A 15,284-nucleotide genomic window follows, 5' to 3' on the forward strand; every position below is an offset into this window, starting at 1 on the left:
GGGCTTGACACAGTGAACCAGAATCCTAAGGAAGCAATCGCCAAGCAGCCCTGTGTGAATTGGAATCTCGTTTCATCCACCTGGCTGGCACGAAATTCCTTGATGGCCTTAACTAAGATCTAATTTGTGAATCATAAGTATACGTATAACATGTTTTTTTTGGCAGATGAGTCACACCCCACTCTTTTCCTCTACCATTTTTGTAACTTTGTAAAATTGTTCACATCAAAGATTGCCATATGAGTGGATGCTTTTAAGTGGATAACCATTTGTCTATATAACAATGTGGTTCACAAGTAATTGCTGGAAACTTGATATGTTGACTTTAGGGGTAGTAAGCTTGTGCTAATGAGGACTCTCTTTGGAATTTTACAGATATAAGTGGCAGAGACTTCAGCCAGAACAATACACCCCGGCTAAAAGTATGCCCACTGGAGTTGATGGAGATTCTTTGGTTCCTCACTACTCCTAGCCCCTATAGACAACACGTTGTAGTCCTCCCAGCCTTTGCACTCCAAACCTCACATAGTTACTTAATTTATAATAGGCACTATATCTGGGTATTCTAACCGGGCTATTTCAGGCTCCTACTTCCAACACAAGTGTAAGGTGCTATACCTGCAGTTAGAGCTTGCAAACCCTCCATCAGAAGAGAGCAACTAGTATAATTGGCACTAGACCCACATTAAAACACCCACTTACAATACAAGTATAAGGTGCTATACCTGTATCTTTGTTAGAGCTCACGAACTCAGCCAGTACACTAGGTGCCTGAGTTGCCCCATACCTGGGCCTCCATCAGAGAAAAGCAATTATCACAAAGGGCACTAACCCCTCACTACAACCCCCACAACACAGTTGGTCATAGTAGACCTAGTTCCAGCAAGAAACATCATGGACCCAAACTTCACATGATACATATACATTGTGCATCCAATCATTATCATATACAATTCATTAATTTAACTTCAGGCATCCCCACACAGGTACTGGCAATATTGTTGATTTATATTGTTTTTTATCACATTGTGTAACATTACAGAAATGTACACTTATTTCTATGCCTACACCAACATGTGAATACCTTTAAGTAGAGGTATTTTGAAGGAGGAGGTCATGTGACAAAGACCACTAACATGGTTGAAACGCGTCGTCCTTTTCTGCTGTGTGAATAAAACATTCCTGCATACGATCAGTGGGCTTGTGGAAACTTCTTTCTTTTTGTGCGTTTGCTTGACGTTTTGGTATATAAATATATATATATATTCTCGTGAAAAAGCAGAACTTACTGCGAAACGCGTCGAGAAAGCCATTGAATAAATCACGCTTGCACCTACAAGTGGCCGGATTTCTTTTTCCTTACTGGAGAGGGTGTTTGGTTGGATATATATATATATATATATATATATATATATATATATATATATATATATATATATATAAGGGTGTTTGGTTGGATATATATATATATATATATATATATATATATATATATATATATATATATATATATATATATATATATATATATATATATATATATATATATAATATATATATATATATAATATATATATATATAATATATATATATATATATATATATTTATAAAATTTTATAAAGATAAAATAAATGTAAATTAGTAGTTTATTAATTGTTTTAAAGTAAATATATATATTATTTATTATGTACGTGTGTTTAACTTTTTTTATTATGTTTATTTATGTTTGTTAAAATGTATATTAAATCTACTCTATTTTCTTATATATATTTTATTATTTAACATATTTAATATTCATTATTTTATTTTATATATATATCTAAAAATCGATATTTTGTACAACTATATTTTTTACATCTATATTTTTTTCTGATATTTTTGTACTTACCTGTTTATGTATAGGCAGTCGATATGCTTTCTATATTTTGTAATCCATATTTATAACAACAATATTTTGTTCATCGAAATTCTCTCAGTCTTGAGAACTGTCATGTATTTTAAGCTTTGGGCTTCATGCAACTTATTGCGCTTTTAAAATTGTTGATTGGATTCTCTATTTGTAGTTTTTTTCTTCCATTTACTGTAGAAACCTTGTTTGATATATAACATAATAGTTCTAGCTTGAAGGTTGTGAAATGCTATGATTTTAGCTCAGTCTCAGATTGGGTATACAAAAATCAATTAAGGGGAATGGATCACTTGGAACTACGTAGCCAGGTTTTTTTTGTGTTTCATGATTCTCATAAAAAACCCTCATATACGCACATAGATGGCCAGGCGGTATATCTTGGTTCTCCTCCAATATACGCTGCGTTAGTGCATTATCAAAGGGTCTTCTTTTGTCATATGCTGACCTCCACCTGGAGGTAACCAATGGTAACGTAGTAGTGACCAGAAAATATGGAGTGCCCAAAAAAAAAAAAGAGAGAGGTGAATTAAAATTCTTTAAGTGATCTCAAAAAAGATGTATTTGGAGCAGATCATTCAAGAGTGATTAAAATTTGGTTGTGTAGATATACCGCCTGACCATCTACGTGCGTATATGAGGGTTTTTTATAAGAGTCATCAAGCACAAAAAAACACCGGCTACGTAGTTCCAAGTGATCCATTCCCTTTAATTGATGTTTGTATACTAAGCTTGGAAGCTGAATGGATCTCAACTTCTACCTCCCTCTCTTTTGATGAATAATCAGATTGGGTATGCCATAAGGAATTGGCCTTTCAGGTTGGCCTTTCGAGTCACTCGACATACAGGATGCCATCACTGGATAAAGAAGGAGCTGTGGTTCAAACCTGGATCATGTGAGTGCTGTTTCCTTCTTCGTTTAGGGATTGTGTAGAAAAAGCATTATGAAAGGTAGGCACGTGCTGCCGGACTGTTCGGAAATTGGGATAAATACTTAACAAATACAGAGGTGTAGCGCAGGGGCCAGAGTGGCTGACTCAGGAGTGCTAGACTCACGGGTCGATCGCCGGTGACAGCTCAGCTCGGCATCATGTGACTCTGGGCAATAGCTCACCTAAACTCCCCGACGGCCCCCAGCACCTCGGCACCCTTAGGGATGATAAGTTTGTACTTTACAAATATGGAATTATTTTTATTACCCAAACAGACAAAGGTCGAATGGTCAACTAAATTATGACAACCCCAAAAGAACTGCTGCAGAGCAGCTTTGTCGATTGCATAAACTGCTGACATCAAAGGCAAGGCATGCATACAATCTTAGCAGCCAGTAAACGTACTCTAATATAGAAATATCGATTGTGTGTGCCAAGTTGTTATATGCGATCGTAGTGTTCCTAAGTGCGTAATCAAAACAGGAAGCGCACAGAAAAGAACTGGAAGAATTCCAAACTATAAAAGAAAATCAGAATGAGTGATGGATATAAAAACAACCACATAAAAAAACACAGATCAAGACAAGACCAGTTAGAAACTAAAGTAGAACTTAGAACGTGGCAAAGGATAATAACACAGGTGTAGAAACGTCAGAGGTTTATTATACATGCCAACATTTCAGGAGAACTAAGTGGGAGATTTTAAAAAAAATCGGGAGAATGGGACTTTGAATCGGGTTACTGGCATGTATGGGCTTTGGAAGTGTGCTGCTGCAGGATCGGACATTTGAAACGTAAATGCACGTTTTTTCTTACCTTTCAGAAGCATGGAGCATAATGGCAGGGTGATGCAAGTGTTGGGCACTGGCCTGGCAGGTTGTTGGCAGTGCATGCTCATCCCCACCCCCCTGTGGCAGCCCGGGCTGAAACAGCTCTCTCCACCCTCTCCCCCTCTCCCCCCCCCCCCCCCCCCAGTACTTCACAGGTCTTTAAAAGACGATTCCCTTGTTAATGAGGTTTTGTTGGTTTTTCACCCCTTCGAGAGCCCCTGCATCGCCACTCTTTGTTGGAAGAATTAGCACTTTACACAATACCAAGCCCTGTCAGCTGAAACCCCCGAGAAATCGGGTTTTTTTTGCTTGTAGGAATCGGGAGGCGGGAGACTAGCCTTCAAATCGGTAGTCTCACGCCTGAATCGGGAGGGTTGGCATGTCTGAGAGATTTTTCCAGCGATTTGGAACAAAACAACTCACCTGGTACCGCTTGGCGGCCTCTTCAATCGGAACCCTGCGGTGCTGATGGCATTCCTCACAGGCCGCACTCACGACTTTCTCGTCTACTTCGCAGAAGAAGTTTTGCTCCAGGAGACGCTGCTCCCAAAATTCGTCAGAATTTCCGGACGGAAAGGCGAGTGTTTTTGAGTTTGTCGGAGGCATCCTCGGCGGAATTGGGCCTCTCCTTCTCCGAGAAACAGCGATTTATCGAGCCTCTCAACAACAGCTGCTGTTCACAATGATGGTCGTCGCCTTTTCCGGTCCGTTTTTTTTATAATCCATTTTGCAGTTTCACTTTTGAAACAAACAAGTTTACAGCCATGCGTGCTGCTGACCTTTGTATTTCCTGTCAGTGAGTCATACATTATAGCCTGTGTTGCCATGCCACCCCATTTTCGATTATCCCGCAAACTTGTTGTTAGCTTTTTAGATGTCTCTTCGTTTCTGCACTCCGCACGTGTTGTTTTCTTTTCGGGATGTGCTGTAACCAATCAAAACAAGGTAAGGGCAGATGTTACAATTGGTTCTGTCGTGTAGTCATCCCGACAGAAAGGTTTATCGACCCTCAGAGAAAGCGGGGAGATAGCAGGATGAATTATCTGTTCTGTTTTTTTCGTTGCCCCTCATTATTGCATGGTGTCCTACTACCGTCAGGGATAGCCTCTGACGCAGGATCGTGAACGTGAGTGTGTCCTTCTGCCCTATATTCCGTCTCTATTCCTCCCACTTCCTGTCCTTGACTCACCCGGGACCCCCGACCTCAGGTGGATGTCCTGTGTGCACTATCTGAGGACATTACAACGCTCCGCTGCCCTAACTTGAATGGCTGTTACCTTTCTTCTTCATTTAGTTTGCCTTCTGGTTTCGCTTCAGTGTGCCCAGTGGTTGGTTGCCTCCATCTGGGGAATGGGCGTTCGGTGCAGGCCTCGCTGTCGAATACTGCGAGTGTTTTTTGTGGTTTTTGTGTTGTGATCCTCTGCGGTTGAGGGTAGAGTTTGATGCGTGAGATGTTCCAGGTTGTGTTTGCTCTACTTTTTGGCGAACATCATATTCCTTTTTCAGTTACAGTTACATGCATGTAATTGTGATCATATTTGGCGCCTATCTTCTTGCTCTCTTGCTTTCTCACCAGTACTCCGTTGTCTTTTTGAATGTCAGAAACTTGAACATGTCAACATGTCATCCTGTGCACACCTGCTTTTTCCGTCTTTCTTTCACTTCAGTGTCCCAGGTGGGTTTTTTGGAGGCCAGCTTCTGGGTTCCTTCCTGATTTAATCAGTGATTCCAACTCAGTGTTCTGGTCCTAAGTTCACATCCATAGATGTGGGTAGCGGGTGTTGGCCAGTGGTGCTTTGTGGTGAGTTCCGATATGCCTGTAGAGATGTGTTTGGAGTGACGGGTGGCCATTAATTGCTTGCTGGGTTGTCTGAATGAATCTCTCAGCCATTCCATTTGCCTTAGGCCTTTCAGGGTTACTTTTCGAGGCACGAAGTCTAGATGTGTGGCACATTTGGCATACTCATGCCCTTTGAACAGAGGTCGATTGTCAGTCTTAATCATCTCTGGAATACTATGTTCTGCACATATCTTTTGTGGATGAGATTTGCTTTTCTATGAGGAATCTTTAATATTCAGGCAATCACAAATGTTCCTGATTTTAGTGGACCAAAGAAGTCAGCAGCAATGTTGTGCGATTGCTTTTGGCAGTAGAGGCATTTTGGTGGTGGCTTGGTTCCCTCACTGACAACACTGCAGGGTGTCATCGACCATTTGGTACAGTCCTGGAAACTACGCAGAGTGCTCATTTCATTGCCACAATCCCTCTGTGTCCTTCACATCCTAGGTCCTCAATTCATATCTGAGCATAGTGTTATTGGGGTGTCCCTCAGTATGATGCCTCTTGGTGTCAGTTTCTTGTGAATCCCTCGAAGTGTGGACAGGTCCTTGTGATTCTCTCCCTCCTTGAGTAAGCTCTCTTCAATGTGCCGCCACTGTCCCTATTGCATTCTTTTTTCAACTGGCCTGCAGTCAGTTTGCGTGGCTTCTTAGATGACGTACAATAACATGGATGATGGAGCATTGGGATTCTTTATGAAAATGAGGTATTCTGTGACTGATGATGTTCTCCTCTGAATGGTTAATGGGTACCAGGACATGAAGTCTGCAGGTTTATTGTCTTTTCCGGATTTGTGTAGAGTTATATATGAGAATTGTTGCAGGCAACTTCGCCATCATTCAATTCGTAGCTGACATTTTTTGCTCTGAGGTTCCCAAAACTCATTGTGAGTGCCTGATGGCCAGTCACTATTTTGAAGTGTTTCCCAAGTATGAAATATGTAATATTGCTTGCATGCCCACACTACTGCCAAGCTTTCTTTCCCTGCTTGTGAGTACGACCTTTTAAAGTCCAATAGGCTGCGGGTGGCATAGGATACTATTCGACGGTGATCTTCATCTTGGAGATGTCCTAAATTGTCTCCCAGTCCTTCTGGGCAGGCACCTACAGTGAGCTGAGTTCAGTTCATAATATTGGATTGATGGAAGCCATGTTTGTGGCACTGCTGACCCTCTTGTTCTTCTGTAATGCCCACCCACATGACAGAATCCATTCCACATTGCATCTTTGCTTTGTTAATTCTAGAAGAGCACAACTGATGGTTGCATATTCTTTTATGTATCGGACATAGTAGCTGGCCATCCCTATGAATGATCAGATATCTCTGACATCCTTGGAGGCTGGTGTCTGATTTAGGGCTTTGATTTTGTCAGTATCAGGTAGCATGCCTTGACTTGAGAATACATGCCCGTGGAATTTCAGTTGTGTTTTGTATGTTTGGCATATTTATTCTAATGCCTGGTCATGTTCTTCTCTCATGATTTCAAATCCCAGGATGTCTTCAGTATAGTTTATTGCATGAATGCCTGGACTGGTGACCTTTCAAATGGCTTCTTGAAATATTTCTGCCCCTGAGGGCACCCCCAAGCTGAGTCCTATATAGCCAAACAGACCCCGGTGTGTGATGAACTTTGTGAAGTATCTCAAGTTTTCGTGCACTTCCAGCTTGTGATATCCTTTAGTGACGTCTAGTTTGAAGAATACTCGTGCACCATTGAGAAGTGTTATTATGTCAGTCAGCTGCATCCCAGGGTGTTATTCCCCTTTAATGGCTAAGTTTGGCAGCCTTATGTCCAACTATAGATGCATCTAACTTTCTGTGTTCCCTTTAAACACCACTACCACCGAGGCTACCCAGGTAGTCTACTTTTGTGCCCTTTCGATAAATTCAACAGTTAGGAGTTCTTGGATTTCTTCTTCACTGCATTTTCAAGGTGAAAAGATATTCTTCTGTGGTGTTAAAACAACAGCTTGACCGCTTCATTTATGTGCAGTCCTAATATAGAGTCTTTCATTTCCCTAGTTCTGTGAAAAGTAAGATGTCGACTTATTGCCAGCAGGATATCTTCATTCATGATTAGGACATTAATTACCTTCAGTTGCTCTGTGATGGGAAGGCTAAAGAGGCTGTCACCCGGACTGGGCCCATCCATGACACCTATGTTTGTCTCAACAGTGCGATCCTTCTCTGTGAGTGCTGTCACACATTTACTGAGTGATGGAAGTGTTTCTCTGAAGTTAGTAAGATCCACCAGTAAACTTCAGGAGGCCAAGACGAGTTCACAAGTTCTTAATTGTAATAAGGAGAAACTCCACCCGCATAAGCCCACTCCACAGTGCCCACTGTAACTGTCAGATCTTCAAGCCATAAGATTCTAACCATTCCTTTGAGAACACGCCAAAAATACATCAAGGGGCATGCATTGGAACAAACCAGTATAATAACCACAGAAAAAGGCCATATCACACCACCCCCGACCCTTAAAGCACAGTATACTCTCAGAAAACGTACATATTAGTAAAAAGCAAAAACCAAAAAAGCAAATTAATTATTAACGGCTAATCTGGTAAACTTCCAAAGTCGACCATCATCCCGTTTTGCTGCTCCCTTAAGCACCTTGACAACGCAATGAAGATCACTATGGTGAGATCTTCCACGTGTCTTTCTAGGCAATGTCACTTTAACAATGTCACCAATTTTGACATCGACATCTTGACAGCTTTGCGAACATCATAGCATTCCTTTCTATCCATTTGCAACGGTGTTTCTCCAGCCTTCCCTTCGGTGATTTTCTCCTAAATTGTGGGAAGCTGACTAATGTGAGCTCTGACCCTAGGGGTAAAAACTTTGGTATGAGACTTACGTTTACAAACACCTCAAAAGGACATGACCCTGTTGTAGGATGCAGGGTGAACCTGTACTCCTCCACCCTACATTCAACCATTTTGAGCCTGTCAATCCCATTCAGTCTTGTATCTTGAATGGTTTCTTTCAACATTCTGTTGAACCTTTGTACCATCCCATTTGTTTTGATATGATATAAAGCACACTTCTTGGTCACAATTACCCACTCTGACAGAAATCTCTCCATTTCAGAAGAGGTAAATCATACTTGTATCTGTAAGACTGCAACAGGGATTACCTTCTCTCACAAACCCCCCAGCCAAAAACTTAAACCCTGAAAGTCTGGAGATGTCATGCATCAATTTAACTTCAGGCCACCTGGACAACATGTCCACCAGTACCAGCACATACATGATCAAGTTTCCTTTCGTATCTATGGTCCCCAGAATGTCCAAAGCTATCTCCTGCCACACCTCCCCAGGGATCTCACGACAAACCATGGGTGCCTTGGTCACCTTATGAGACATCAGTTAATCTGCATTCACAGCATTCCCTGACCATCCTTTCAAGTTACGGATCCATGCCTGGCCACCAATATGCACCTCTGAAACCTAATTTTGTTTTATACGTACCCTGGTATACCTCATGAGCTAGACTCATCAAACGGCCTCTCACACCCAGAGGAGGTACGAATCTGTTGCACGCAATAAAAGTTATTTGCATACTGAGAGCTTACTTATAACTCTTTCAAAACCTCTGAGACCCTGCCCATCCTAGGTCCGTCTTTCTGCCACAATCTCAATAACCATTTTGATTACATCATCTTTCTCAATCTCCTCCAACCATTTATTCTCAGAAACACATTCTCCCGTAACCACACAAACCTTATATTCTTCTTTCTTCCACAAGCAACCCTCATCCTTATTCAAATCTTTAGCATCCCTCAAAAGTCAAGAGAGACAATCAGTGAATGTATTCTCTATACCTGGAATGTACTCAACAGAGGTATTATAATACCGCATCGCAACCGTCCATTTCATGATCAAGGTCAAAATGCAATCCAAGCTCTTTCTACATTTAAGTGAGTAGTTAAACTGTTGCTGAATATCAAGACATCGTCCTGAAGGAATTTGACTCCTGAAACTTTCCATGCCTTGTCACCAATATGTACCTCTCAAACATTCTTTTGTTTTACAAATACCTTGGTATCCCTCATGAGCTAGCCTCATCAAACGGCCTCTCACACCCAGAGGAGGTACCAATCTGTCACCCCGCAATAAAAGTTAGTTGTATACTCAGATCTCACTTATAACTCTTTCAAAACCTCTTACTTTTTGCCCATTCTAGGCCCCCCTTTCTGCCACAATTTCAATAACCTTTTAGATGACATCATCTTTATCAATCTCCTCCAATGATTCACTCTCAGAAACGCGTCCTCCAGTAACCACACAAACAATATATTATTCTTTCTTCCACCAGAAACCCTCATCCTTATCCAAATCTTGAGCATCCCTTAAGAGTCGAGAGAGAAAATCAGTGGGTTTATTCTCAACACTTGGAATGTACTCAACAGAGAAATTATAACCCTGCATCGCAACCGTCCATTTCGTGATCCAGGGCAAAATGTAATCCAAGCTCTTTCTACGTTCAAATGAGTAGTTAAACTGTCGCTGAATATCAAGACATCATCCTGAAGGAATTTGACTACTGAAACGTTCGCTAAAATATCATTCAGCAATCTTTGAAAGCTGAGGCAGCTAAGCAGAGACTAAAAGACATTGTTTGATATACTCCAAATGGCGTTATAAAGGCAGTGAAATTCTTTGAGTTTTCGCTCTGGCCAGCCTCATGATAGACTGGAGTGGTGAACATTGCTCCTCCCATTATGCCCACCATTTCCATTATGTTAGGCGGAGGCAACCTGTCCTCCACTACCTCCTTATATAGATGGCTGAGATCCATGCACAATGTGATCTCTCCTGCGCTTTTAGTTGCTATCACAAGTGGAGCAATCTATTCAGCAGCGTCCACTGCTTCGAATAGACCCTCTGCACAGAAACACTCCATCTTAACTGATTCTTTCAAGTTTGTAGGAACATTTCTGACTTTACATACAACAGGAGCTGCATTCTTTTTCAAATGTATATGCTGCTTTCTTATTTTAAAATAATAACATTCCAAAGTTGCAAGGACATTAGGTGGAAAATTGTCATCCAAACATTTGATAGATCTCTCAAACTAATTAAGAGATTGTGATGCATCTCCATCATCATTAGATTCAATATTAGGCACCTTTTTACATATTTCCTGCCCATGAGCCCCTAAACAGAGGAGCAGCATAGATGTGTTTTTGTCAGGTGACATATTCCATACACACTCTCAAGTAATTTGAAAATACTTTTTTCCATTTGGCCCAAGGAAGTGGAAGTTCTCCAAATGAAGGCAGAAAAAGCGGAAGTGGCGAAGCATTTTGCATGATGGGAAATACAATAAAAAAAAGCACAAGGAGTAGAAAATAAATAAATAAAAAATAAGCAGAGAAAAAAAAGGAGGAAGAGGGGAAAAAATACAGAGAAGCTAGAAAACAAATGTTGTGCTAATAAACCGCTGAAACGTGAAATTTTGCCCGCAGTCCCCCTAAAAGTAAAACAAGTTTATAAAAAAAGCAACATGCAGTCTTTCTTCCGGCAAAGAGAAACATAGTCTGCCTATTGTTTCCTTGACACAGAGAATTGGAGCTAGCCCAGCTGCAGCCTGGGTAAAAGAGTTGCGATACAAGAGTTAGACACTTGCTGTAAAAGTAAATCCTGAAGGTAAGTAGATTCCAAAGAGAGCGTAATCCAGCGCAAACTACTGAATTTATTTTTAGTGCGCACCTGAGAGGGAGGGGAAGACATGAGCTCATGAAAAAAACTGTGCTGTCTGTGGATTCCAGTGGTGGAAGTCGAGCTGCTCGACTAAAGGCTGTGGTTCAGTGCACAGAGAAGGGAGCCACAGCCTTGAGGGGCTGCTTCGAAGAGGTAAGAGGGCACTTGAAGAAGGCAGATGATGAAGTGTTGAAATTTCTCTGTAAAGCCATATAAACACGAGCAGTTTGTTGAGCTCGTCGCTAGTATGGAGTTAGTCTGATCCGCCAGTAAGCGTCAAGAGACCAAGATGAGTTGACAAGGTATTTATTGTAGAAAGGACAAATTCCATCCACATAAGCCCATCTCCACAGTGCCCATTGTTACTGTCAGTTCTTCTAGACATAACATTCTAATCATTCCTTTTAGAACACACCAACAATACATCAATCGAAATGCATTGGAACAAACCAATATAATGCCCACAAAAAAGGCCATATCACAGTTGTAAAAGCAAGATTATGTGCATTTTCGGTAAGAAAAAATGCAGGTCTGCAAACTATAACTGGATATTAGGAGGACAGAAATTAGAGGTCGTTAAAATCTACACCTTTTTAGGAAAAATAATTACAGCAAACATAAGTGAGACTGCCCACATAGAACACAATTCTCGTAAAGCATTATCACATGGGATGGGATTGTGTTCCTTATATAATGCTACGGGGAAGAGACATTTCACATTATTCCTTGATGTATTTAAAGCAAAGATACCCGCTACTCTCCTGTATGGGATTGAATTAGTGGATTTAAAACACTGGGGATTTGTGCAGAAAACCGAAGGAAAGATCTTAAGGAAAATATCTTCTCTTAATACGGCCTGCTCTGACATTTCATGCAGGCTAGAATTTGGTTTGAGAAGTGGTTGGGTACAGGGGTTGATTGCCCTTGTAAGATGGGTAGCCTGTCTGGTTAGAGGTAAAATTGGTTCCCTTAGAGAAGCGATTAAAAGAGAGCTTTTGGGGGACCTCAACGACTTCTCTTTATTGGTAAAAAACTTTAGAATGGCTGTAAGTCTACTAGAGTTGGATGCAAACATCTTGTTCTTATTAGACCCTGTTGAACTTAAGATGAAATTAAAAAATGCATCCTGGGAACTATGTTACAAACTAGATAGGATAGCCCAATCAAGAAAAAAAGAAAGACAATCTCTGTTAAATACATATTTATTTAAACAGCCCCAACAATATCTTATCTGGAACATCCCTCATAGAGTCAGAAGATTATGGTTTTTATTGAGACAAGATCTGCTTCCTTTAAATTCTCTTCACGCAAAATGGTACGGTGTGTCTCCTGTATGTAATTTCTGTCATATTGCTGTACAGAATCGTAACCATGTTTTGTTTGTATGTAAGGTATTGCGCCCTTTTCGCCTTAAATGGCTAAAACCAATTTGTCTGCAACTAGGAATTTTAAATGTAAATACTTTCCTCCATGCACTTTATTGCCCGCCTAATGAAATGTTTTGCTACAGAATTTTTAATTTTTTAAAAAGTTTTTTAGATATTTATTAATAATACACGGGGAATTGCTGGGGATTGCTCGACTAATGATTGTATGTGTCTCCTCGCTTATGCTCGACTGTATGGTTTTACTTTGTTGTTTTTTTGTGATGTATACTGTCTGTTTTACTTTATGTGGCCCTCATCGAGAGCCAAAAACATAATAAAAACTTTGAGCCATATCACAGTTTCCTTGGCTGACCATGTGTAGACCTGTACCTTGGCTTTGGGTAACTTTGGTTTAAGCTTCAATTTGTTATATTTTGCTACACAGATTTAGTTCATTAATGCTTCACTGTCGAGCTCAAAACACGCAGTATGGGTGCCTATTGTAAATTGTAGACATGGGTATTTCTGTCTTGCGTTATCATAGGGGCAGCCGTAAACAGTTGCTCCTCTCTTTCTTGCCACTATAAGATGTTGAGTTGCTGGTCAATGTTCAGAATGATGATCTCTTTGGTTGTGTTGTCAATCATGTTACCAAGCAAAGTCAGGTTGAGTTGCTGCTTGTATCTCTTACCGTTTTATGCATGGTGTCACTGGAACGGTTCCTTTGGCTTCCTTTACTGCGCTTACTTGCACATCTTTTTTAAATGTTTGTCTTTTACACATTTGTGAAATTCTTCTCCTGTTGCAGGGCATCAGCTCATATGGATTAGACTGACAGCAGCAATAGCTTTCTCTTTTCTTGTCTGAGCTGTGTCATCTATCTTTCTGCTTGTGACAATCCTTTGACCTTGAGTTTCAAGGGTGACATTTGTATGACTTTCTTATGCGTGTGATTTCTGCCTTCCTAGCTTTAATCTCTTTCGCTTCAGCTTGTAACGCTTGACCACAACCAATATACATTCTGGCTGTGCAATCCTGTGGGAGCAAGCTGCACATCCCAAAACTATTTCTAGCGACTCCTTCAAGGCTTGGTTGTCAGCTGTCTATAAATCAAATACAGTAGAATTTATTGTCTAATCTATCTGATCCCTGAAATACTCTGTATAATGAGAAAGTGTGTGCGCCTTACCTCACACCTCCAACTTTCCCAAGTGTCTTAAAATGCTGGCTCCCAAAAGAAGAAAAGATAACCAATCACGTTGTGTGATCTTAATAAAGAAAAATAATGCTAGATTAGTTTAAAGTCTGTATACCGTTCCCCTAGAAACACTCTCCCTTCAGTTATTATGCAATACCTTTATGCTAACTGGAGAAGCCCCAAAGCGAATGGTTTGAATGCTGAAAATACTTCTTCATAGGAGACTCTTTACATTGACCTTAAAGGAGTACTCATTTTCTCATAAGGTGTGTTTAAAATAAAAAAAAATACAATCATCAATTGTCTTACAAACAGACTTGAAAATTACATTTGCCCATGTTTTTCCTTTTGCAGTCTTTTGATTCTATAAAGTACAACATCCAACTTGGAATGGACTGTGGAGTGCCTCCGAGACCTCGACGCAGAATGGTGCGTGAATATCCAAAGTTATTTAAGTGCATGGATCCTACTAACTGGGAAGAAAGATGTATGTTGGTAAGTGGTTTGCATCCATTCCCCCACAGGTGTACAAAGAACTAACAACTGCAACAATGTCAATAGTGCAGGAGCCGGCAGAGGGGAAGACTTGACAAAAACACCACAAAAATCCAAAAGGAACAGAAAAAAAGCAGAAAGAACTGGAACCACAAATTCAAGTACATATAAAGAAAGTAACAATTACAACTCCCGACCTGCTCCCGAATGCAGTTTTTGTATTCGGCCGCGGCTTCTGGGGGAGCGCGGACCTAAGCAGGGGAAAGCGTAACAGCTAGACCCCATCCCCAGCCTCGGTCTCACCTCTTGTTTCTGATATAGCGAATGTGCCTTGCTCAAAAAATTAGAGACACTTAGCTGCAATCCTGGCAGAGCTTCAGCTTGGTCATTTACACAAGTCAGCGCCACAATGTCTTCTAAGGTGTAGCACTTCCACTGAAGATGAGACAAAGCCATTCTGATTGGCAGTGCTCTATAATTGGTAGTCTAATGGAGTCTTCATCTGTGAATTTGTTGAACTCAATGAGTGCTCCCATTTCTTGAGATCCTAAGTTTAAAGTTTATCATCATCAAATCTGTTTATTTCAGATTCAAGAGCTATAAACTCACAAAAATCTAAAACATGTTATCTTAAAAAAAAGGCAATTTCACAGGTGAAGAATCATTAAGAAAATAAAAAGAAAATCTAAAGTTTAAATTGATGACTGATAATCCAGAGTAATGAGCAAATTTGCAAATTACAGGGGTTCAGTATAGCAATTCTAATACATGATGTAATAAAAGGATAACATTCACACTGAGCGAATCGCACTCGGGGTAGCATTTAAATAAATCTAAAATGAAGTGCATTAAAAAGTAATTCTGGGAAGCAAGTAAATTATCATAGAAAATAGAGAAATACCTTCTGCAGCTAGAGCTAGGAATAACCATAGGATAGTCTAGTTGTATAGGAAATACAAAGAAAAAAAGGTACTTAAGCAAAACTGGGCCAATTTTAGAAGA

At 40.4% G+C, this 15,284-nt stretch overlaps 1 protein-coding gene across 1 annotated transcript in view; it reads right to left on the reverse strand.

The window, feature by feature from the left end:
* The window catches only part of LOC147673734 (uncharacterized), a 107,283-nt gene extending 102,910 nt beyond the window's left edge, over window positions 1-4,373 (reverse strand). Inside the window, exon 1 of the mRNA XM_086945524.1 lies at window positions 4,094-4,373. Coding sequence (XP_086801650.1) covers window positions 4,094-4,276 — 183 coding nt within the window. The 5' untranslated portion in view covers window positions 4,277-4,373. The remainder of the gene's footprint in view (window positions 1-4,093) is intronic.
* Window positions 4,374-15,284: the final 10,911 nt, after the last annotated feature.

Source organism: Lissotriton vulgaris, chromosome 12 (genome assembly GCF_964263255.1).
Source record: "Lissotriton vulgaris chromosome 12, aLisVul1.2, whole genome shotgun sequence".
NCBI lineage: Eukaryota > Metazoa > Chordata > Amphibia > Caudata > Salamandridae > Lissotriton > Lissotriton vulgaris.